Raw genomic sequence first — 25552 nt, 5'->3', positions numbered from 1 at the left:
TGTGCTTAGTATGCGCGTACCTTTTTCACAGGCACATATGCAAAGCTGAGGCATTTAATGGCTTCTTGGCCAGAGGGAATTATCGTACCTGCTACAACCAGGTAACAACAATGAACCTGCTAAGCCAATCCAAATGTCCACTTCCAGCATAGCAATTGCTGTGCACTTACACTGGCAGTTCTCCTGTGCCTACATGCAGTACAGTATGCTGATTTGTGCTTCTGCATACTGTACTTCCAAGTGGTTGGAGGAAAAAGGACCTGCGGTCAACTTGTGCACTGTTCTACATGCCACTGGCCACATGACTGCATCCACTCACATTGCCAGTGCTCAAGCACAACAGTCACTGTGCTGGAGGCAGCTGCAATGCTGGTTTCAGTCACAGCAGGCAAAAGAAGACTAGCAACTTCTCATCGAGAAGACGAGTTTCTTGCCCAAGCATTTTTAAGAGTGGGGGGTGGCAAACTGACTAGAACATTTGTAAGGCGTTACCCTTCCTGGAAGTTGTGTTGCGGACTTCTTTGTGTTCCTCCGACTGCCACCACAAAGGGAATTCTTCAGGAACCTGTCGAACTTGAGTAGAGTTTTCAGGGCGCTTCCCATTATTTGACTCTTCACCAGCTGTAATGATGGCAGAGTAACTAACAGGTTGGATATATGCTGTGGCAGATTAACTCCATTAATTTGTCTTCCATCACCATCACCAGGACTTCCTCTTAATGGAGAATGAAGGATGATGTACTGTGTTTTTGAATGGCGTTAATGTTGATTTTGTTTGTTTATACAACACAGTAAATAGTCCTCAGCTTGGCCATAATCCAAAATAAGGGAAGTTTATAAAGGGGCACCAACAGAGAGAAAAGAAGCCAGAATAACACACTAAATGGTATGAACAATGTGAGTGCAAATTAAAGATGTGAAGGCTGAGTGTATGTTGGGAGACTAAGCAAGTATGAGTAAGCTTCAGAAAATATTTACAAGGCCATTTTCGCAGTAAAAAGAATTATGCTTACTGATACTAGGAGAAAGCTGAGTTTTTCTGCCATACTTATTCCCTTCAAGTCCAGGTGTTTTGTATTCTTCTGTTGGATCTTCTTGCTTCTCATGTGAGTCTAAATCTGTCATGATGAAGTTAAAGGGTTGTAAAGATTTTCATTTTTATCCACAACACATTTGAATATTTAGCCATAACTGGATAAGCAAAACTGGAATTTAGTGCTCTTGTGCTAGAACGCAACTGGACCCATCGTGGGATCTTCCCTCTTCTGCTATGAGGATGGTTTAAGGAGTTACTTGCTGAACATTTTCCATCGTTATTTACTTCTGTTCCAGTGCTGAGTCTTGGTCTTTTCCTTGTGGCAATGCAGAGAAAGAGAATAGCACTATCATTTCCTCATCCATTCATTTACATCACTCTGTGAGATGAAGAGATGTAAACCTGATGGAGAGCATTCTCAATGATAAGAGGGAAAGCAGCAGCAATCCAAAGGGGGGAAAGCCTTGGTGAAGAGGAAGAGATCAATGAGAAGAAAGAAAATCTCACTGGTGTGAAGACAAACCAAGCGGTATCTTTCCATTTCAGCACAATGGAAAATGTGAGAGTGAATACAGCAAAGATGTTCATGCTGGAAATTCTTTCATGTATTTTTTTTCCAAATGACAGCTTGTTGCTTTCATGTTTATTCTATGAACGGCAATTCTTAGTTTTCAGCTTTGAGTTCCCAAAACATGTGCAAGGAATGGCATTTATTCTTCACCCAGAGTGTAAAATTGCCCATTTTCTTGGATGATTTCCAGTACAGCGACATTCATTATCATCTGGCAATCTGTAATTATCTATTAGGTTCACAGAATCAGACAAAATTGGAAGGGGTATATAGCCCAGCCCGCTGCTCAATGCAGGCTGCAACCATGGCATCCAGCCTCTTCTTAAATGAAGCATGGAACTAGACTTCAGATGGGTTCGTTCCCCAAGAAGCAACACAAGCATAGCTGGATTAGCAGTAAACTGAAGGCTCTCCCCAAATTTAAGGTTTCATCTAATCAAAGTTTAGTGTACAGAAATGTATAGTATAAATACATACTAAGCATACAACAGAATGTATTCAGTGCTTTGTTGGAATGCAAGTCAGTTGACAAAATAGAAATCTTAGGCAGGAGAAATTGTATCGCAAACACAAAGAACCCCAGAAACAATAGGGGTGCATCAAGAGGATGAAGCAGCTAAGAGGAAGACTCCCAACCCCTTGTTGCACCAGTGCACAGATCAACAGGCTCAGGATGACCTTTGATCTAGTTATAGAGCAGAACTGCAGAGAAAAGACCACTGTTTTATTCAGCCTCAAAATTCAGAATAACTTAAAACAAGTATTTCTTTTACAGATGATGTCCTGGCAATAATGTGCAACACGGACAACTGTGACAAGAGACCAAATAAATAACCAATTATAGATCAAATAGCTACAGCAATTTTAAAGTACCATTAATTATACATTTATAAAATCAAGAAGTTGGTTTGGTCCAGGCGAGTAGACTAATTGGATTATTGGCTAAGTGGTTTTATTGGCTGGCTCTTTAATACTCCTTATATCAGCTTGCCCTTTTCATGAACTTATATAGTTTGGGAGTATCTAGCTTATGAACTTGCCATCATTTCTCAAAAAGCTGGTTTGAATCTCCAGTCGCTATAATTCCTTAGACCACCCTTGAAGCGAGAAAGCTGAGATCAAGATTAGAAACTCACACGTATTCACAAGTTTCTGCTCCACTGCCAAACCCACAAATCTACTGTTGCAAGTTAGAATGACAAGTAAGCAGCAGACCCACAACTATTATCTGTTAAAAGAAAGAGCTGTGGTGTGAATTGCACAAACTTTTCCAGTTAAGGCAACTGTACAAGTGATATGCAAAACTGGTTCAAATCTGTTCTGCTGTCTACGTTTTGATGCAAAAATTTAAATAGTGCAGTGTAAAGTCAGTAATTCAAACACACTGCTTTTGCAAGTATTGGTCTCAAATTCTTGCTGTCCCAGCATGCAGGAAGGGAGAGATATCTATGAACAGAATAGACCATATTTCACACATCCCTGATACCAATCTTCCTTCCAACACCTTTATGCCCTGCCCCTGCTTCAGGAGCATCAGCTGTTAGTGAAGCCTAGTAACTAGTAACACTACTGTGTGAGACTATTAAAATACTTTCTTTTTTTTACTAGCATGCAGCTAATTTCCTCCAAGTCCCAGAATAAGCCTAAATAGGTTCATCAAGAAAGTTGCAATGTCAACCATATTGTTCAGCCGCTAAAAAGTACATTACAGTGAAATAACAAAAGAAGCCCATTTAAATGGCAGTGCTGACCAAGTTGCATATATTGATACAAATACATACAATGTATTTGTATGTACATACAAATACATACAAATTGCATACAAATAAAGGAAAATGATGCCTTAATAATAGTTCATGTGAAAAGTGGTAATCCAGAAGCAACATTTTAAACTCCCATCAGGAAAACTGATCAAACTGAGGCTTCTCTCCGTCCCCGAGAGATCATAATGACCAGATGAATCTAAACTTCTTCTAATTCAAACAAATAGCCATAGAACTACCCTTGAGATTTCCAATGAATATTTTTTAGTTTTTCTATATTGTCCAACAGAGAAAAAAGGGATCCTCAAGCACCATTCTGTCATCTTTTCAATGCACTATCAAGGCTGGATATACAGTATGGCCTCAATTAATGGTCTTAACTGAAAACCACATACTCATGCAGTATGTAAAGGTAAAGGTACCCCTGACCATTAGGTCCAGTCACAGATGACTCTGGGGTTGCGGTGCTCATCTTGCTCTATAGGCCGAGCGAGCCGGCATTTGTCCGCAGACAGATTCCGGGTCATGTGGCCAGCATGACTAAGCTGCTTCTGGCGAAACCAGAGCAGCACACGGGATCGTCGTTTACCTTCCCGACGGAGCGGTACCTATTTATCTACTTGCACTTTGACATGCTTTCAAACTGCTAGGTTGGCAGGGGATTCAAACCGCCGACCTTCTGATCGGCAAGCCCTCGGCTCTGTGGTTTAGACCAAAGCACCACCCGCATCCCTCATGCAGTATGTATCATAAGGAAAAATGCCTTTCACAAATCGAAGACAGCTTTCTGAAGAGCCTAGTTGCATATTTCCAGAAGGCTCCTGGACATCTGATACAATAGCATACTGGAGATATGAATGCAATAGTTAAATTAATCACAACTTTAAACACAGACTGTAGAGGCTAGATTTGGCAAACTTGTACATTCTACATAGCACTGCTTCATGGAGCAGGTATCAGGCCCATGCCACAGTCCACCCCTACAAGTAGAATTTATTTGTGATCAGCATACATACACTAAGCATGAGATCAGTCTTGCCTCTGGACCAACCAGACATGCCGCACTAGGGACGAAGAACAACACTGACCGTGAGATCACCACTGCAACAATGTATAGAACTACACAACATAAGAATTGTGCAAACTAATCCTTATTCAATCTTATTTCTACCACACATCAATTTTCCCTTCTTATCTCTTCCAGAAGCACAGGAAAGTTTACATAAAATGTACCTACTGTAATAAAATTGCCACACTTACTAGGACTTTGGGGGTGCTGGTCTTTAGAATGTCCTCCTTCATGGTGGCCGTCAAATGTATTTGGAACATCAGTTGCATCTTCATCCTTCTCCCCAAAAGGCTCTTTTGAGGGAAAAGTACCACCATCTGTGCAATAATAAATAAATGAGTTGCATAATGGATAAATAAGTGACCTACCACCCATACTGTTTTCATTATGAATTCCTTGAACAAGTTTGTGCATTGTTTCATTATATTACTGGAGCAGTACTCTAGTTTCTGCTATAATAGACTAACAAGGGCACTATTCTAGAATTTATCAGCACTATGTTAGATGAATCATTTACAATATTCTTTTGTTTATGGCAGAAGGGAATTATCCTTATTGATAGTTGCTACTTTTTCACATCATGACTTAAACCGTAAATGCCAGTGATACCTGCATGATGAGGATAACGTGACGAGATACCCGGACTGATAACATTGGGATCTGTCGTTGATCTGTCATTTGCAGAACCACTGCCGCCGATATTGTCATCTTCAGAAATGGGAGGCTGTTTTGTGAATCTCTCTCCCTCAATATAGTGTGATCCATCAGCATTGTATATTTCTGTTGGAAAGAGGAAGTAAAAAATTAAATACCGTATAGTTGAACAGAGGAACATTTCCAGCAAGATAGTACTGCAACAGGACAGCTATCACCCATGTGGTAACTTACCACGGAACCTGTGCCTTCAACTACTTAGAGCCAAGTTCAAACCTTGTTTTAAGCAGCAATGAGTGTCGCACTTACATACTCCCACCTGTTCTACGAAGAGGCAACCAGTGTTGATTGTTACATCTGAATCGGGAACCCTGATTAGTTCAAACTAAACTATGGTTTTTGAAACAAGCCAGGATGATAAACTATGATTTGATTCTGGGTTTTTTTAAAAAAAACACACCAAAGTTTAGACTAACCACAGTTTATCCTTCTTAGACTTAATGATAAACTGCAGTTAATTAAAAAGAAGGAATGGGTGTTTCCAGTCTCTTCATGGACACGATACAGGAGGAGAGAGAAAGCTGGAGTGTGCAAGCCTAAGGATTGTTTGCATAGCCCTAAACTGCAGTTAGCATTGTGCCCAAACTGGGGTAATGTCAAGATCCTGCCAAATGATGTGGAAAACCTTTCCACATATGCATACGTATAAGAAAACAAGTGGTTATATTCTCCTGGCCACTTTTAGAATGGTTTATGTACAAAAGTAGTTAGATGCACATTGTACAAGCCATTTCTTCTTTGTAAAACCTCGCCATTTTGTGGTTATCGTGCACTTAAGGCACTCTGCCCTGTGGGAACTTTTTTGTACTCTGAATTGTGGCATGCACTGTCTATGCAATGGCATTTGCTGCTAGGATAGTAAAATGTTTTCCAACAAAGTACAATACAGTGGTGCCTCGCTAGACGAATTTAATTCGTTCCACGGGTCTTTTCTTATAACGAAAAATTCCTCTAGCGAATCCCATAGGAATGCGTTGAATTTTTATTTATTTATTTTTTTGCCCATAGGAACGCATTAATTGAATTTCAATGCATTCCTATGGGAAACCGTGATTCGCTAGACGAATTTTTCATAAAACGAATTCGTCTAGTGAGGCAAAAAATAATTTCGTTAAGCGGAAATTTCGTTAAGCAGGGCATTCGTTAAGCGAGGCACCACTGTACAGTGGTACCTTGGGTTAAGAACTTAATTTGTTCTAGAGGTCTGTTTTTAACCTGAAACTGTTCTTAACCTGAGGTACCACTTTAGCTAATGGGGCTCCTGCTGCCGCCACCGCGCAATTTCTGTCCTCATCCTGAAGCAAAGTTCTTAACCCGAGGTACTAGGTATTTCTGGGTTAGCAGAGTCTGTAACCTGAAGCATCTGTAACCTGAGGTACCACTGTACAGAAGGCCATGCACCTGCAGACTTCCCTATGATGCTTACTTTTGGCAGGAGAGTTATAAAACCAATTGGTTAGAAGGAGCAGTTAGCAAAATCCTTTGGAGAACAGTTTGCTAGGCTTGAACTATCCATGACAGATGATCATTTAAGGGCTCGCAGGGGAAGGGGTGTTACACACTCCTTCATTTTCCAGTTGTTATGTTCGTTGTACAACAGCCAATCTAAATGTGCTTTGCTACAACCTGAAACTATTTCTTTCTAATCTTCACTGCTTTTGACAGACAGTTTTGATAGTTATTTAGAGATATTAAAACAATTATTGTGTCTCGTGAATATTACATTCAAGGACTGTCTGCCGCTTGTAACAATCAACCTCATTGTATCATTGACAGGATAACCAGTATGTTTGATAAACTATCCAATACAGTGACTTATTCAAGTCTGACAATGTGTTCTGGATTCAACCAAGAAAGCCCTTGCATGTTAAAATAAACATCCATCAAGGAAGAAGATGCACAAATGCTTCTTGTAATGTACCAAAAAGAACATGGAGATTAATGCATGTGCTTCAAAGGCTCTAAGCCAAGAATTAGTCAGTGGGAGAGAAGTTAGAGGGCAGAAACACCTATACACAGAAAATTTTGCTGCAGGGTCTCACTTATTTAATTTGATAATGATGTGGCTGGTTTTAATCACCTCTGAATGATCTTAAAAGGCCTAATCCTAGCAGATAAATGGAAAACAAATAGTTTAAAAATCAGGCAGATGATTATACCATGAAGTTGTACTAGATTACTGTATACTAAATACCTATAGGAGGTTATTCTATTCTAACATGAATACAAAACTCTATACACATTTTCTGAATATGCTTTCTTATGGCACAATTAAGGTTTGCAAAGATTTGTTTTGGAGCCTGCAAAATATAGCTCATCACAAAATGTAAGAAATTCAGTTCTTACCTATTTTGCTATCTTCATCAGGCCAAATGGAGTATAACTTTACCACGGGGTCACAAACTATGTCCCTTGATTCTACAAAGGGGAGAACAAAATATTATCTGGTTAATTTTTGTAAGAAGCAACAAAGGAAATCAGAACTGACACTAAATCGGTGGCTGTGCATCAGATTTCAGCTGAGAACTCAACCATTCCATGGACAAAAGTAAGTCTTCCACACCTGTAGGTTTAGGGTCTTGAATTTGGAATTGGCATACATACTACATTCATTCATTCATTCATTCACTTATTAAATATATATCCCATGTTTCCTCCCAAAGAAGCTGACAAACAAGTAATAAAACGTATTTAAAACAATGCCAATACAAATGCAGATTGTAAGCATGCTAAGTGTGAGTTTCTCTTAAAAAAATAGAAGCTGAGATGCATAATTAGAATGCAAAGCATGGCCTATATCTGTATCTGTTTGTGTGTATCGGAAGCATCATCTCCACCCTAACTGCCCCCCCCCACACACACACTCAAGAATGTTGTAGTTAGACCTTTCCTGGTTTTTAAGCCAGCATCATACAAAAATTTAATTCTGTGGGGAGGGATGGAGGGAGAGGACTCTCACTGTTCAGCTGCATGTCAGCTTCTTGGGACATATCAGCCCCATCTGGACCGCAGTGCAAATGTTTATTTCTCAGGACACTCTGAGATCCTGCCCCTGTTGCCTAAATCCACCAGACTTTATTAGCCAAATGGGATACGATGGCGACAGCTGTACACTTACGCCGGAGCCATTTATTGAGGTTTGCCACAGTCATATATTAAGTGGTGGGGAGGGTCCAATTTTTAGAGGCAATTTTTGTGGAGAAGTACAGCAAATGCATGGGGAGGCCTCTACATTCCTGATCTGATTTTGTTGTTGCTGCCGCCTGCCGAAAATTGCAAAAAAAAGTGGGAAGGGTTGGGACGCAATATATGATGACTGGTTGAATATGTTCAGCTTAGTGTGTCAGCAGTTATGCAGGCTTGCCAAAAAAATCTGTTTCTTAGCATAGGTCTCCTGCATATTCTGCTTCGTAAGATATAACATTTATTTCAACAAACTGAGAGATAGCATGTGCAACGACAAAATATCTCTATTAGGAAGCATGTGAACAAACCCAAACATACCTGATGTATTGAAGCAATATGTATCATATTTGTCGGATATATTTGACGAAAGTACATATATCCCAGTGTGATTTGCTGCGCAGAGCGTATAAGGGGTGTGTCGAGGAACTACAATTTTTTCTTCTATATAACCGTATCTAGGAAAAAGAGGCATAAACATACTGATGCATCTAGGTATATAACCAATGTATACAGAATTATATACTATCACAAAGCATCTGTGAAGGAAACACATCAACCATACTGAAGGAGCGTCTCTCCCCACATCATTCGGACAGTGAGATCTAGCTCCGAGGACCTTCTGGCGGTTCCCTCACTGTGAGAAGTGAAGCTACAGGGAACCAGGTAGAGGGCCTTCTCGGTAGTGGCACCCGCCCTGTGGAACTCCCTCCCGTCAGATGTCAAGGATATAAACAACCATCTGATGTTTAGAAGACATCTGAAGTCAGCCCTGTATGAGGAAGTTTTCAATGCTTGATGCTTTGGTTTGGTTTTATAATCTGTTGGAAGGCGCTCAGAGTGGCTGGGGCAACTCGGTCAGATGGGCAGCATATAAATATTACAACTACTGCTGCTACTACTACTACTACTGTAGATTGACTCTGATTCTGTCCACATAATTGGTTCCTCTGTGTGTGTGTGTGTGTGTGTGTGTGTGTGTGTGTGTGTGTATCTTTCAAGCCATGATCCATCCTGTACTCTACTAGATCTTTTAAAGGAATTATAGAACAAATATGGCACAATAGTACTGTAGTGGATTCAACCATTTGGGAAAATGCTTTGGAACAGGCATCCCCAAACTGCGGCCCTCCAGATGTTTTGGCCTACAACTCCCATGATCCCTAGCTAACAGGACCAGTGGTCAGGGATGATGGGAATTGTAGTCCAAAACATCTGGAGGGCTGAAGTTTGGGGATGCCTGCTTTGGAAGGTCCAAGTTAGAGTCCCAGAAACTCTGCTCTTCTAGAGACAGCAGGTGTAGCAGCAGATGGGACATACTATTGTTATTCTTAGTACTGCTATATTGAATATGTGTACACTACAATGGGTTCCAGATGTTTTGCTTTTGTTTTGTTTTTTTAATAGAAATACTAATTGTAGGAAATGGAAGGGACAATATTTGAGTAAGAAAAAACATGCAAGCATCTGACTCCATGTATTCCTGATATCTCATTTAAAATAAAAATCCCAGGTAGCAGGTTTGAGAAACAGTGCTATCTGAAATTCTAGAAAGCAACTGCAGACAGCTTAGACAGTACTGAGCTAGATAGACTAAAGACCTGATTCATTATTAGGTGGCATCATTGACTAATTGGATGCAACAATAATATAAATGATTTGCCAGGTGTGTACTGGTCATTAGGAATGACATTAGGACATTGGATTTGGAAAGGGAAGGAATTTTCCTACAGCACAATTGGCAGGCCCGCTGTGTTGGGGCATCCGAAGTTATTTGCCATGTAAGCTGCTGTATTTGAATTCCAGAAGTCACTGTGGTGGGTGGGGAGAAAATATTAAAGGGTGAATGGTCCCATATTTACACAAAGGGTTATACTAGGGAGCTATATGCGATCTCTTTCCAGTCTGTGTTCCATCAACCCAGTCTCTATATTTTCCTAACTTACCAGCAGAAGAAACTGACGGGGTTATTGCAAGAAAGGGCAGAGCACAACAATGAAGGAGAGGCAAGGATGATGAAAAACATACCACGCTCTAAACTTTGCAAAGCTTCAATAAAATGTTGAAATGTAGCAATAATCTACACATGGAATGCTAGCTAAAATAAGTAACATCCCCCTTGCTGTTCTGTACTGAGCATAGGGCTTTCCAACATATATGGAACCCCATAAACTGATTCAATGAACGTTTCAGTGGAACATGTGGCTAATAAAATTATGTAACAAATGAAGGTTATTTTGCAATACTATCTTGAGTTTCTAGTAGATTTAGTACCGATTTCCTTTAAATCTTCTTTGCCGAAAAGGTTTATTAAAAGTTAATCAACAACTCTGTCCCCCCTCCTTTTAAAAAATTGCTTTTGATTGGGGAGAGACAGCTAAGGGCTCATCTACACTTCCGCTTACCCTCTGTATAGAAAGCACTGGTCCTAAAGGTTTTCCATTTGAAACCTGCTGAATTGTAGGCAATCATCAATCTGCGTAAAACTCAATCAGCGTTTGATCCAGTTCAGTGGTAAAGAGTGGGTTCTCCTTGGGGGGAAAGCACAGGCACAAGCAGAAATTTGGACGGGCCCTAAAGTAGCCACTGCTGAAACTCTGGCTTGTATAGAATGCTGCTGTCCCATTTGTGCAACTATCACCCACTAGTGCCTCCTCAAAGAGAGGTTGTGTAGCAGCTAGCACGGATTTTGAGGGGTGAGCAGAGACAGGAGAATAAAACCTCTTATTTCATGAGTGGAATGCTGTTCATGCAGTGCTGGATACAACCCTCTGGTTCAGGATTGAGGTGCAGAAAACTATACTCCATTAATGTGATCCCTGTCAACCCGGGACTGATTTCCATGTAAATGTGTGTAGAATCAGGCTGTTAAAGTGTTACTTCTTTTGTCCCGAGGTGTACAGTAAAGCCACTGTACTATAGCAATGGCTTTTTAGTAACAAGTCAACTTGAGCAGAAAGTGAAGCCCTTTTCAGATGAATGCACAGGGACACTGGCATTGTGACAGGGCTCCTCTAAAGGTTTGCCTTAAAACCTGTGGAAATTCCCTGCTCCACAAAACTATCCAAAGGTGCAGAAGCTCTGATTCCCCCCCCCTCCACACACACACACCTGACCAGACTCTTCTTGCTTCACCCTACACCCTTTCATTATGACGTGGATTAGGATCTTCCTTAGGCACTCATTGCAAACTTTTTTAAAAAAAACCTGCATAAGTTGCATTAAATATTCAGAAATCATCTCCCATAAACTAGCAAGGCTTAAGGTAATATCATGCAAAACACAGTTTTGGGAGCCTTTTCCCTTCCAGTTGTGGAACTTGAAACACAACAGTTAGGTCCCAGTTTCTTCACTGAGCCACGGTCCGGGCCTTAGAAACATGAGTACAGTGGATTCTCGGGTTGCGAACGTGATCCGTGCAGGAGGTACGTTTGCAACCTGCAGTGCCGCATCTGCGCATGCGCGGGTTGCATTTCGGCACTTCTGCGCATGCACAAAGCAAGATTCAGCGCTTCTGTGCATGTGCAAGCGCCCAAACCCAGAAGTAACCCGTTCCAGAACTTCCAGATTCGGCGCAGTGCGCAACCTGAAGCAGCCGTAACCCAAGGTATGACTGTACTTCTTGTTCCTAGCTATTTCCACTGTACTATTAAGGTCACTACCTTGCAACACATTGGCAAAACATGCTGTTGCCAATGTGGGTCCAACAACATTGTCTACCAAACCAGAACTTGTTTCTTCAGAGCTAATGCATGTCTGATGCGGCAGAGTTGCCAGGGTTGTTACCATGGTATGTACAAAGCAGCCCTGAACAGTCTCATCCTCTGTAACAAGCCTAGGCACCATACTAATCTTTTAAACCCCTTGCATAAGAAAATATGTCATAATATGGGAAATTCAACTGTCTATTATGGAAAGAATCTCTCCGTCTCCCAAGTTTTGAAATTTAGAAGGATCTTTAAGGTTCCGTCTCATCCTTACTACATATGGCAGTGATCTAAGAGAACATGTGTTCTGTTCAACTACTTTAAAGATAGGAAAAAATATCTACTGGGTAGATAGTCTCACCATTGCCATGATTGCAAGAAGGCCCATAATCTCGGCCCTATCTAGAATTGCAATAACCTTTCCAGAGCCCCTTGGGAAGGATGGGCTATAAATAAAAAGGAATTAGTTAAATCATTTTTGCTCCTTGGGCAGGATTCAACTAATGAGTCCTGCTAGCGGAAGTCTGCAGAACAGGGCTTTCCCCCACACCTCCCAGCTTGGGGTGGTGGGTGGGAGAAACCCAGAACGCTGCATTAAAAAGAAGAAGAATTTTTCCAATTGCGCCTGAAGAGACTTTTCTATAATTTTGTTGACCATTATTTTGGATAAGATGGTTCCTTCATATTTCTCTACTATAATTCTGTTCATCCCATTAATTTATATCCCATACCCTGCGAAAAGGAATAATAATGCAACTCAGGTCCTTAGGGGAAACGGGACCTGTGAAGACCTTTTGCTAATGCTTCCTGGAGACTATGCAACTATTAATAACTCTGCTTGACATTTATTCCATAAACAGTTAAATATTTTTGAACAATTGCACCATCAGAAACTAACTAATCTAATTACTTACCATGCTAATTAGGCTAATTACTTTCCATACCAATGAATTTGCCTTTCCTTTGCTCCGTGTATTTTGAAAGCACTCTTATACAAGTCCACGCACTGTGTAGCTCACAAACCAGCAATAAAATTCACGCCATAAAGATGCAAAAGCAATGCAGTCGAACCTTTTGACAGAATGGACTTAGGAGTACTTAGGTGGTTGTGTTATAGGCAAGGAGGTGGTGCTTTATCAATTTGCTTTCCCCCGGTTGCATGTTCATAAAATTTAATTATTAGTAATGGTGCCACACACACGGCCTCAGCTAATTTAATATGTTAAGTTAATGAGGCATATGTTCCCCTTAGGCTGCGGTTCTGCTTCCATGTAGTTGCCCAAGTTAAGTAACAATTCCTTCCAGACAACCCAACTGCCAGATCAATGTGGAAGCTGCCCTGTGGCACGTACATCTCTGCAGGTGGGCAGGAATGCTGGTAAATATTTATTGTACTTATATGCAATGCTGATGATGATATCTGGCACAGCATAGTGACTAACAGGGTAATTAGCAGCAGGAGATGGGAAGTCTGGCTCAAATCTTACCTTGGCTGGGTACTGCCTAGGTGGCCTTAAGGCAAACAAAACCCTATTCTCTCAGTCTCTCCATCTGACATGGGATAATGCTACATTAATTCCTCATCTTACACACATCTGACCTGCGCAATTTTAGCCACATGCAGTTGAAGGCAGGCTGATTGAAATTGCACAAGTCCCCAAGCAAGGCGGAAGAGCTTAAAATGTATTTTCATGCTGAGTCTGCTTGGAGTTAAGGACTATAAAAACAACTCTCGAGCTCTCCACCTTGCTTGCCGGGCCACACCTGCTCGGCATGCTATGGGATGCTCAGTGAGATCTCGCAGGAGCATCCCTAGCCTTCTAGAACCAGTGCGCTGAGCAGGCATTGCCCCCCAAGCACAGCCGAGTGCTTAAAAGCTCTTTTCATGGTGGGTAAGCCAAGCGGACCTGGTGCAAAAAGAACTTTTAAGTGTTCCACCTGGCTTGCTGGGCAAGGCCCCCTCAGCGCACCAGTTCTGAGAGTGCTGGGGATACTCTCTCTTTGCCCTCACCTGCTTCCCGTGGGACAGCTCCAAGCGTTTGACTATACACAATTTTCGCATATACACGTAACTCTTGGGGCTGAATGAAAGATAAGGGATTACTATGCTCTTCTATTTTACAGGCTTGTTCTAAAGCAGGGAGTGGGGAACCAGTGTCGCTCCAGATGTTACTGGACTTCGTTTCCCAAAAACAAACTATCCAAAACTTTTTGAAAGTACACCTGTAGATTTCCTACCTGCAGGTTTCAAATCCTTGGTCGTAAGCTTTCTGCATCTGGTCCCATGTTGGAAGGGTGCTGTTGAGAGCTTTACAAAGCTCAACGGCCTCTTCTCTTGAAAGGCTATAACGACGGTTTTTCTCAACGTGGAAAACACCTGCATATCTGCAACTTATATTCAAATCTGTGAATTAGAGAAAAACAAAGAACTGATTACATAGTGACACTGGCCATTAAATTTTAAATACCATATCAGATGTTTGGCTGTTTCAAAATCCTAGGAAAATTTTTATTGGCATTACCGAACCATTTACTTAACCAAAAGCACTTTAAGCAAATCATACAATTCTGGAAGGAGCACTGAGGAGATTTTATGTTTTTGACCTTACACTCAAGACGTATCTCAGAATCTGGTGGGCAGCTCTGCACGAAAGGGCCTTGGAAATGATAAGTAGTTCTTTCATGCTACAAATGAAGTTTTCCATGACAGGAGCATGTTGGAGTTAGTTTCCTCTTGATTATACCTTCTATATAATCTGAAACATATCTACAGTGGTACCTCGACTTACGAAGACGATCCGTTCCGCGGCGCTCTTCGTAAGTCGAGATTTTAGGATGTCGAAGCACCCGTTCTGCGCATGTTGAAGCGCGGCGAAAAGACTTCTGGGGTTGTCGACTTCATAAGTCGAAACCTTCGGAAGTCGAAGCATTCGTATGTCGAGGTACCACTGTATTTACATTAGCATAAGCCTTCTCTAAGGACTGGCATTGGTTCAAAATGCATTATTATTATTTTGCCTCAGAAAAATTTGCTGAACAGAACATTTCAAGAGGAGAGGAAATGTTCAAGGTTTGTATCTACATTCAAATTTGAAATAAGTATTAGTTTGAACTGCAAAGGTGGGTTATGAGGATTTTGTAAGCATGGAATGCTCACTATTTAATGAGGAGAACTAGCACTTGCAAGTGTGAAGGATACATCTTCCACAAGCAGAATGTCAACAGTGCTTGGATTCCAACATGGGAGCAAGTGGGGCATTCTTACCCAACATTCTTTAAGGTTTTTCCCCCCTTCCAAGGCAACACTGGCCTTGTCAAGCGTATCAAGGAATAAATAAATGTATAAATCTCTACTTGTGCTTCACCAGGGGAGAGATTGTGGTCACAATTAGTAAAGACTAGCCCATGTGCCAAATTCGCAATTATCCACAACTTTTGTCAGGCGTTCCTTTAACTGGAATTCTGCAAAGTGTTACTGTACAGGTTGCAAGTGGCATAAACCAGCCATAGTATGAGGGAGGAACTCAGATTTACTTACACACACACACACACCTTCCCTCTCCCTCTCTCTGGAAGATTTGTTAAGATCGTGGCTTAATTCCTGAGTACATTCTCAGCATTAATACTACAACCCTTCTCCAATAATTTGAAATTGGCTTTGTATCAAATAAACCATTGTGTCGGAAAATATAGCACAACCAAACATACAGGAGGTAAATGGTGTCCTTCTAAGACCTTAGCACCATCCTAAATATTCTCCTTCCCTAATAATAAAGACAGACTATAGTAGAGGTACAGAGCAGGTGATGCTTCTCACGGCATGGAAATATCACCTGCTAATGTCTGCAGAGCAAGCTGCTGTTAAGGAGATAAGAGTTGGGGCCTGTGGTAATCCTAAAGGAAGTCCTCTCAATTGTGATCTGAGAGAAGTGCCCTTAAATGGTGTCCGTTGCTGATCCATAAAGCATGATGGACTAGACTTCCGCTCGTGCACGCTGGGAATGGCGGACAATACCATCTGCTCCGCTTCAACGGTGTTTTTTTGGCGGCTGCTTCGGGAGTATACAGCCTCCCCCACCCCTCCCAGGATGCTACGGGAGGGGGCCGCTGGCCCACAGATGCCCCTTAACCCACCCGGACCCTGCGGGGGGGGGCAGGGCTGAGCACCCGTTGGAGTCAGCACTCCTGGAAGCCACCCAATGCGGGCACGGGTCCCATGACTTGGAATTTTAATTAGATAAAAGTTTTGGGCATGCCTCAGATGAAGGAGCAAAAAAATTATTGCCTGCGGACCCAGCCCTGAGCAGTAGAGAAAAATACTTGATTTACAGCCACTGAGAGATAAGAGTGGAAACATCGCAGAACGGAAGATGGATTATCTGGAGAAACCGAGAAGCCTGACAGGGAAGTGAAACTCTCTCTTTTTTCTTCTCTTAAAGATTTACTAAACACATTTTCTGGACAGGCTTTCGGATTTACCTAGAGCAGCGGGAAAATAGAAAATACAAACTGTGTGGACATGGAAATATAAACAATTAAATGGAGGAGTTATGTATGCTTTGATAATCTTGTAAAAATCTCCCTACTAACAGCTGGTACTGGCTGGGGTTCGTTGTGGACTGATTAAGAAGATTTAAGACTTGTGTTGCAGTTAGAAATAAAAAAAGCACAAAATGGCCGCCGGAGTGGATAGCAGCTAGAGGCGAGGAAAAAGCCATTGTTTGTTTTTAGAAGAGTGATAAGATTCGACCTGGCTATTTCCTCGCTGGAAAAGCTGTAAATCTGTCTTCGGAGGAGCTATGAAGTAGAAATTTGGACATGATTGGTAATTTGTGTGCTTTGTTGGATTCGGATGACCAGCGATCAGAGGGAGACTAAAGACACAACTTCACGCAGTGATAGAAAACATTTTGGTAAAACCTGGCTGGCAACACAACTCGGAGGCTTGGAGAAGATTGAAGGATGTCAACAAAGACTGTTAGCAAAGGACTGTATTATTCTGGGACAAGATGTGAAGGTTTACATCAGAGGCTGAATAACAAGGGAGAAATTATTAAAAGCAAATGGCAGTAGTGATTAGCAGGAAGCTCTGGAATCTGAGGCATGGGGAATTGGAAAAATTCAAAATAATTAGGTATAATTGGAATGTTTCTTTTAATTAGAATTGTATAATTAATTTGGATAAAGTGTAATTGGGAATAATTTCAATGTGATTTGATGTTGTTTAATTGGAAAATTTAATAAAAATTATTTAAAAAAAAACATAAAGCATGATGGACTCGTGTTGCCTAAGTGTTCCATCCCATTTGCAATGCAATCAGAAATTGGGCCTCAGCAATTTTCTTCTTCCTTTGCCCTTCATAGCTGGCAGGCACTGGCATGGCAATGTTGTTTTCCTGACACCATGTGATGTTCCATAGCTGGAAGCCAATATTGTTTAATAATGGCTCTTAAGAGAGGCAAAACTTGCACAACAAACTGTAATTGTCCTAATCATTAATCTTGGCCAGCCCATAAGACTTTGGTGATTCAACGTGAAACCATGAAATGCCCCTGAGCATGTTTCACATTTTAAAGAGCATGGAGATTGTTAACCCACAAGCACAAGCCTTTGTAGCCAAGCCTTTGCCTTTCTTCTTTGTCTTCTATCTGCCTTGTATCCAGTACCGTAACCTCTGCAGCAGAACGCCCTGTAAGATCACTGCTAGTCAGCTATAGACCCCATGGCTGATAAAGAAGGGGAACTGGGCAAAGTGGTGGTAACAATCCCTTACAAAGAATGAAGCAGGGATTTTGCTGCACTTCCTACTGAGGGTCTACCTGAACTGGAAGTGAAATTTGCAATGGATTCACATTTCAATCCTAACACAACACAGAGCAAAAGCTTTTAGCTCTGAGGACAGTAGCATCAAAATATGTCCACCAGATGGTTGAAGTCAGGCAACAACTCTAGTTTTTCTCAGGAACAATTATCCCTCTGTCCTCCATGAGCCACATTCCGTGTTCTTCTCCCTCCGTGTTTCTGATGCCTGCGGGCAACTACTGTGGCAGGACATGACAGAAGCAAGATGGAGAATTATCAGTGGTTCTGCCCTCACCTAGAGAAAGAACCTGCCTTCCATTAGTTCCTTCCCTACAGAGATTTGAAAAGCCCCTCTCCTGGCAGAACTAGGAAACAATTGGGTCTTTGTTTCCACCTGACCTGCTTCCAACCACATCTCCAATGGCTTGAAATTGCAAGCAGAATAGGAAAAATGGCTGCTGAGGAGATTGTTAAGCAACCCTATAGATGCTACTACAATAAGCTTCCCACTGGCCACTATTTTTCTTCAGGAAAAGCTGCAGTTTAGGTTGAATTATAGACATTTGAATCCTTTCCATGTGACTATCTCTCTTTCAGGGAGATTTCTGTGCCTTGTTTTAAAGACACTTCCCATATGATGATACCCTAAATCAGCAAACTTTTTCAGCAGGGGGCTGGCCCACTGTCCCTCAGACCTTGGGGGGGGGCTGGACTATATTTTTTGGGGGGGGGAGAGAAATGAATGAATGTCTATGCCCCACAAATAACCAGAGATGCATTTTAAATAAAAGCACACATTCTACTCATGTAAAAACAGCAGACAGGCCCCACAAATAATCCAGAGATGCATTTTTAATAAAAGGACACATTCTACTCATGTAAAAACATGCTGATTCCTGGACCGTCCGCGGGCCGGATCCGGCCCCCGGGCCTTAGTTTGCCTACCCATGCCCTAAATGGGTATCATCTTCCATGTCTGAAAATGGTGTCTAGTTTGCGTAAAGCAACATGTTTAAGGCCTCCTTTTCATCATGGGTAAGGGACAATGGCCTGAAGCCACAATTGTGTGGCTATTCAGTGCATGCAGACATGGGGGAACAGACACAGTACACCCAACTTTCCCACAAAGAAGTGATATTTGTTTAGGAAATTGCCATGTGGCTTTTAGAAACCAGGGGCTCAAATGTAAGAGCCAAAGAGTCTTTTTCATCCCTGCTAACATAACCACACAGAGCTAATCATTCACAACAGCCTGGCTTTGCATCCGTTACTTGAAATAAGTATATGCAAACATTGCTTCTCTATGGTGAGTGTTGAATGTTAATAATAATGAGGGTTATTTTTTCCTTCTGTGTTTTCTTTTCTTTTTAAGTACAGAACCAGCAGGTTTCACACTCAGACAGGCTACCATTTTATATTTTAAAACTTAGTGCACCATGTAATTAAGAGATGTGTAGGCACATCAAAGTGACTGCAGCAGCAAAGTATTTGCAGAAATATTGCTTTGCTTCACAGGGGGGGAAAAGGGCAAAGAGAACTAGTATTTAAGCATGCAAAACTGCAGGCGGTTGCCATGGGGACCAGGAAGTGCTCATCTAACTTTGGGATTTTCGTTTCTGGTTTCTGCGGTTCAGAGCAGAATGTTTGAGACACGGGCAGGATGTGGGAAGTGGACCCTGTAAGCTCCAATAATATTAGGGTTTTGATGGCGCAAAGCATCGTCTTTCTATATGTTTGCCATGAATTCAGATTGGTGCTGTGGTGCTGTGTTATTTGTCCCTGAATATATGACCACAAATAGGCATTTTATGGATTAGTATCTCCTAAAGCTTCTGTATAGCCAAACATGAGTTCTTTCAGTCTGTTAAATTCTGAGGTAGGAAACATGTGGCCCTTCCCAGGTGCTGTTGAGATTCCCATGAACCTCAGCCAGTATGGCAAGTAATCAAAGAAGATATGGTTGGAGACCAATAACATCTACCTCTGTTCTAAACCATTTGCATTTTGTTATGCTGCTTTCTGAATCTTTATATATCTAGAAACGGAACCAGGTTAAAATGGAGTTCCACAGGTTGTTTCCTTATCAGACAGCATGGCTAAGTTCTCATTGCAGTTCCTGTATAAAATTACAGCATGCCAACTAGATGCATCTCCCACAAGCTGTCTAATTGTATTGTTACATGTGCTTCGCCTCTCTGAATCGTACTAAGCTTGGCTGGTTTTTATTTCCTTTCAGAGGTTGGGCTTTGGTGGAGGCGCAGCTTATCTACCACAAGCAGCAAAATCTATTGCCCTTTGTCGGTTCTGCAGAATGAGGCAGTCCCCAAAAAGGTGCTTTCCAGAGTTCAAGGCTGGTCCTCTCTCTCTGTGTGTCCCACTCAAAACTGCAATTGGTGTTTCTGTTTCAGGGAGAGTGGGGGAGAAAGACTTGCTTTCTGCTAAAACTGGCTCTCACATTCCAGAGATGTATCTATTTCCTAGCCATTTTAGGCCATTTACCAGTACTGTCTTTAACAACAGATGTGCCCGGCAACTTGGAACATTTATAGTCATTCTGGCCTCTCATTAACCTTCCTGTCCCAAACTTAAGGCTCCTTGAAAGTTTTCATCACACCCACACAACTTCTTCACAAACGCACCACGAACCTTAGTTTGGTTGCTCATATCTGTATGTGCGGTATGTATGTGTTAAATCAGATTAATTACAATAATTGTGTATTCTTCATTACCATTTATTTGGGCTACAGATAAAACCAAGCTGCAGTGTGATCCTTTGAAAAACTCACTGGCTTCTTGATGAATTATGTCTGATTTCACAGAACATAAATACAAGGAAAATATACACTGAGTAGTATGAAATTCATCTCAGATCCAACTTTGATTAATATTTACATTTTTATCTAATCTGGTTTCCGTTTCCTGACTCAAATATGCCAGATGGTTTAATGTAATCACTATCAGGAGAAAAATCATTGGGTGCAACACAAAGGCAGTTTACCAACCCCAAATTTCATTGAAATAAAATTATTGTGCTTTAAAGTGGGTGGAACTGCATGCTTTAGTTCCAGTGACTACAGTGGCCAGGCCTACACAACCTAGTAAAAATTCCTTTCTTGCATTCTTAATATATGAACAACCAGGACCATTCCCCCCCCTTTTTTACAATGCATTGGCAAAAGGACGGTCACATTTTATTTATTTATTTACACCCCACTGTTCAAAGACATCAAAATAGAAAGTCAGCATTATACACAATACTGAGCGCTACCATTCCAGGTCTTTTACTTTTCCTCCTGGCTCTCAATAAAACATTCTAAGCACAAAGCAGGATTGCTCTTTACAATGCAAGCTGGGCTTCACAACTACTTCTGTCAATGCTTAACAATTAAAACAAACATCCCATGGTGACTAAAGAATAGCTATTTCCCAATATTTCAGTTGCTCTATTGAAGCTGAACAGAGAATCAGGTTCTTAAAGGTAAGCCTGTCCCCAAAGAAATCATCCATGAACCAGCTTGAGACTCTTGTATTACTTTATATTTTTATTTTGTTGTTCCAAGAGGGCAACAGCATCACTTTACCAAAAAAAGGTTGTCTAGCAACAAGTGTGATATCTAAAACTTAAGATACTAAGTTTCCCACCACCCTTTTGATCTGATGACTTCTGTTTCAGTGTATCTGAAGAAGTGTGCATGCACACCAAAGCTCATACCAATGACAAACTTAGTTGGTCTCTAAGGTGCTACTGGAAGAATTTTTTTATATATATAAAGATAATAAGATACTGTAGAGAGATTCCACAAATGCCACAGACATATGAATTGGCAAGCGTATTTAGGATTAGATGTTCCACTGGATAATGGCTACAGACAACTATGAGTAATAAAGTAGTATTACAGACAGGATGATTGGTGACATGGAGATACGTCTGAGTAAAATTCCACAGGGTGCTGCATGGGGTGCGGTCTTCCCATTTAGCTTCTTAGCTTGTTGAGAAAGTCACCTCAAGCGACTTGTATTTCTTGAATATATCTGCTTTGTTTGTCACCCATTGTGGTTTGATTCAGTTGAGCATGATTATTCCATCTACATGGGGGATGATTTATGAAATATTAAAGCATAAATATCCACATTATGCCCCATGCCTAGTCCAATGCTGAAGTATAGGCTGAAGTGTCTCCGAAAATTTTGACACATCGCTTGGGAAGACAGGTGAACTTATGTCACTGTACTGGAAGAAGCAAAGATAACAACTGTTGAAGCAATGTTTTTTCAACATCAACTTCGTTGGACTGGTCATGTTGTGCGGATGCCTGATGAGCGTCTTCCAAAGCAACTACTCTATTCCGAACCCAAAAATTGAAAGTGTAATGCTGGTGGTCAACAAAAGATGTTCAAAGACTCTCTCAAGGCAAATCTTAAAAAATTTAGTATAAACACCAACAACTGGGAAACACTGGCCTGTGAACGCTCCAGTTGAAGAACAGGTGTCGTGGGCTTTGAAGACGCTCGAACTCAGGACGAAAGGGAGAAACGTGCCAAGAGGAAGGCACGTTTGGCAAACCCTCACCGTGATCAACTCCCACCCAGAAACCCATGTCCCCACTGTGGAAGGACGTGTAGATCCAGAATTGGCCTCCACAGTCATTTACGGACTCACTGTTAAGACCATGTTCATGGAAGACAATCTTACTCAGGTACGAGTGATCGCCAAAGGAGGTATCAGTGAAGACTTCAACAGCAGACTTAAGCTAAGAGAGACTGTTTTGTTGAATGGCACCAGTAAGCTCTACTTCCTGTCTGCATTGTCCAATTCTTTGTCCACTAGCAATTTCAAAAAGAATAGTGTCATGAATCAAACCACAAAGTGATGTACGTGCCAGCATGGTGTAGCAGTTAGAGTGGCAATATATGCTCAGAGAGACACAGACTCAAATCACCACTAGGCCATGAAACTCACTGTATAACACTGGGTCACACACTTGTGACTCAGCCTAACCTAAAGGGTGGGGAAACTACGTGTGCTAGCCTTGACCAACGTGGTGCCAACTCTCACCAGTAACATCCAGTAATCCTTGCAGGCTGGGGTTTATGGAGTTGTACTCTAAAACATCTATAGGGCACCAAGTTAGCAAAAGCTGATGTATGCCACCTTGATGGCAATGACAATTTATTAAATTTGTACACTGCCCTTCATCCAAAGATCAGAGGGCAGGTCACAACAGAAAAATACAAAATGAGAACGCAAAATACATAATAAAACAAAAACGAACCAATAACCCCTCCCACAAAAAAAACATCTAAAAGGTCATAGAATATTTATCAGCATTATTTCCATAAAAATCAAACACTGATGATTCCCACACTAAAGAGTCCACTGGGACAAAGAGCACTCCCCAAACATCACCCTCTGGAAATGACCATCCAAGTAGGACCAGAACCACCACAAAGTGATGCCACTCACTGTCAGGGGCTGGGCAGAGCAGGAATGGTGGAGACCACCTCCCCATCCTGACCCTTCCAGGTCCCAGCCCCTCCATCTCCCAGAACCCGACGAGCCTTGAAAGTAGGAGAGCAAAGAGCTCAAAGACAGAGGGCACGTAGCAGCACCTCAGTAAACACCTCAAACAGCAGCACCTCAGTCAGTAAGGTTTGATTTAAATCATAGTTTTCTACATAAATACTAATTCTTGCTGGTATAACTTTAATATGCAAGTAGATGAAGATTTTTAGAATAACAACTTTTCATATTAGTTTTTTATCCCCAGTTTAATAGGTTAATCATTCATATTTGGACAACTTTACTGTTGTACTTAGGAAGGAGAAAAATAATCATTACCTTAATAACACTTTAAATAGATTTATTCAACTGAAACAATAACATTACAGCATATGTTATTTGCTTAAAAAAACATCCATGTTTGTTAACGAATTTGGCTAAACAAAAACAAAATATATATATTTTAAGAAATTTAGACTGACAGCCCAGCCTACACATGAAAAACTTAAATATGGTCCACTCCAAACAATCAGAAAAATATTGTTTCTATTCTATTCACTGAACTTCTTGAAACTTAGTACTGAAGGGGTTGTTTCTGTATTCATAGGTTTGTAGAACAATAGGATTAAGGTCTTTTTCTCAACTCTGTTCATGTTATAACATTTTTGCTGTGAAGAAGAGGCATGTGATCTCTGTTGAGTCAAATTCACTTTTGAGAACTGCAAAAGTAAACCAAGCATCTGTGATAATATCTTGTAGGAAGAGAAACTGCCCAATAATCTTACAAAAACCTCTGGAAGAGCATGACATTGTGAATGGATTAATGGAATTTATTTACCCAAAAAATTAAACATATACAACCTTATTCTACATAATTAAAAAAAACTAATCTTTATTTCATGATGGAATAACCTTTGGATGGTAATATATTTTCCTCAAAAAGCATTTTATTTAAAAAAAATCCGATTTAAATCAAAAAAATCGATTTAAATTTTAAAAAATCTGATTTTTTTGATTTTTTTAAAAAAAATCATTGATTTTTATCCACCCTGCGGGGGGTGGAGATTAATCTCCTGTAACAGCAGAGTCAAGTGATTTTATCCTCAAAATGCTTTGCAAACAAGTCACAGAGAGCTTGTGTCCTCGCCCAAAGCTCTGGAGAATACCAGGGAGCCAAGCAGGCTCTACAAAGCAGGAGGGGGTGCTCAGGGGCGATCGCGTCAACGACCCAAGCCATTTTATTGGGAAAGGAAGCTCTTGCCACAACATATGGAGACATAGTTGCTGAGCACTGGGAACATGGAATGAGCAATGAGGAAAAAAAATCTTTTAAAAAAATTGCATCAAAACTGCTGATCACGCTATGCTGGTTCCTCAAAGCTTCATACTTCTAAAAAGTGCTACTTATCTGTATCTACCACAGAACATTCTGTGCACTGCAAAGTATTCTGGGGCATGTTTAATTTGTTTTCTGGTTGCTGGTGAGGCTTGAGCCTGAGCCTGAGAATGTACCAAATTCCCCACAGTTGTACGTTGGAGAACAATAAGATGGCCAGCTTGCCTTTCAGGAAAACTTGTCTGCCTGCCATTACTTGCCACTGAGGTGTCACTAATAAAAAAAAAACATTCATGGATTTTTGGACATGTCTCCTACACCATTCTAAACCCTTTCCATATCCGTTTGTCGGCAAGGGAACCTCATGTGCATTCCAGAATGCCAGGGACAATATTCTACCTCCTAGCAGCTATGCTCAGCAGAAATGGGCCAGCAATCTATTCCAGTAAAACTTGTGAACACCGACTGACCTTTTCAATGAGGAACCAGGTAAGTTTCTGATGAAATCCAGAGTCTCCCAAGCAGTTTCCAAGCAGGTTATTTATATCATGGTTAGCACTTTGTAGTGCAGAAAAAGTGAGTCATATTTAATTCTGAAAGTAAGATCAGCCATCCTATGAAGGCCTTAGATTTTACCCTTTCTACTTTGACATCCTGTATTTCCTCTAAGTTTAGAGTGACATACATTGTTCTTCTCCCTCCACCACACCCCATTTTATTTTCAGTTAGGAGACAGTGATGAGCTCAAATTCACCCACTGAGCTTCAAGGCTGAGTAAGGATTTGAACCCAGAGCTTGCCAATCCTAATTCAACATTCTGACCACCAAACCACAATGGCTTACCTTGTATATGTATGTGCTTTCATAATA

General features: G+C 41.1%; 1 protein-coding gene across 25 annotated transcripts in view; it reads right to left on the bottom strand.

Annotated features, from left to right (window-relative positions):
- Positions 1-25552, bottom strand: part of CD44 (CD44 molecule (IN blood group)) — a 70293-nt gene that overhangs the window by 23257 nt on the left and 21484 nt on the right. For 16 of the 25 annotated variants that reach the window (XM_035116329.3, XM_060274841.2, XM_060274858.2 and 13 more), the window contains exons 2-8: positions 14282-14447; positions 8658-8794; positions 7500-7571; positions 5049-5219; positions 4631-4756; positions 1014-1118; positions 493-621 (exon numbers count right to left, since the gene is read on the bottom strand). In XM_035116329.3, coding sequence (XP_034972220.3) covers positions 493-621; positions 1014-1118; positions 4631-4756; positions 5049-5219; positions 7500-7571; positions 8658-8794; positions 14282-14447 — 906 coding nt within the window. The remainder of the gene's footprint in view (positions 1-492; positions 622-1013; positions 1119-4630; positions 4757-5048; positions 5220-7499; positions 7572-8657; positions 8795-14281; positions 14448-25552) is intronic. The other 9 variants (XM_088668928.1, XM_035116398.3, XM_088668952.1 and 6 more) reach the window with 2 other exon arrangements.

Source organism: Zootoca vivipara, chromosome 1, assembly GCF_965207765.1.
Source record: "Zootoca vivipara chromosome 1, rZooViv2.hap1.1, whole genome shotgun sequence".
In the NCBI taxonomy this organism is placed as follows: Eukaryota; Metazoa; Chordata; class Lepidosauria; order Squamata; family Lacertidae; genus Zootoca; species Zootoca vivipara.
This window is presented reverse-complemented; position numbering and strand designations above follow the sequence as displayed.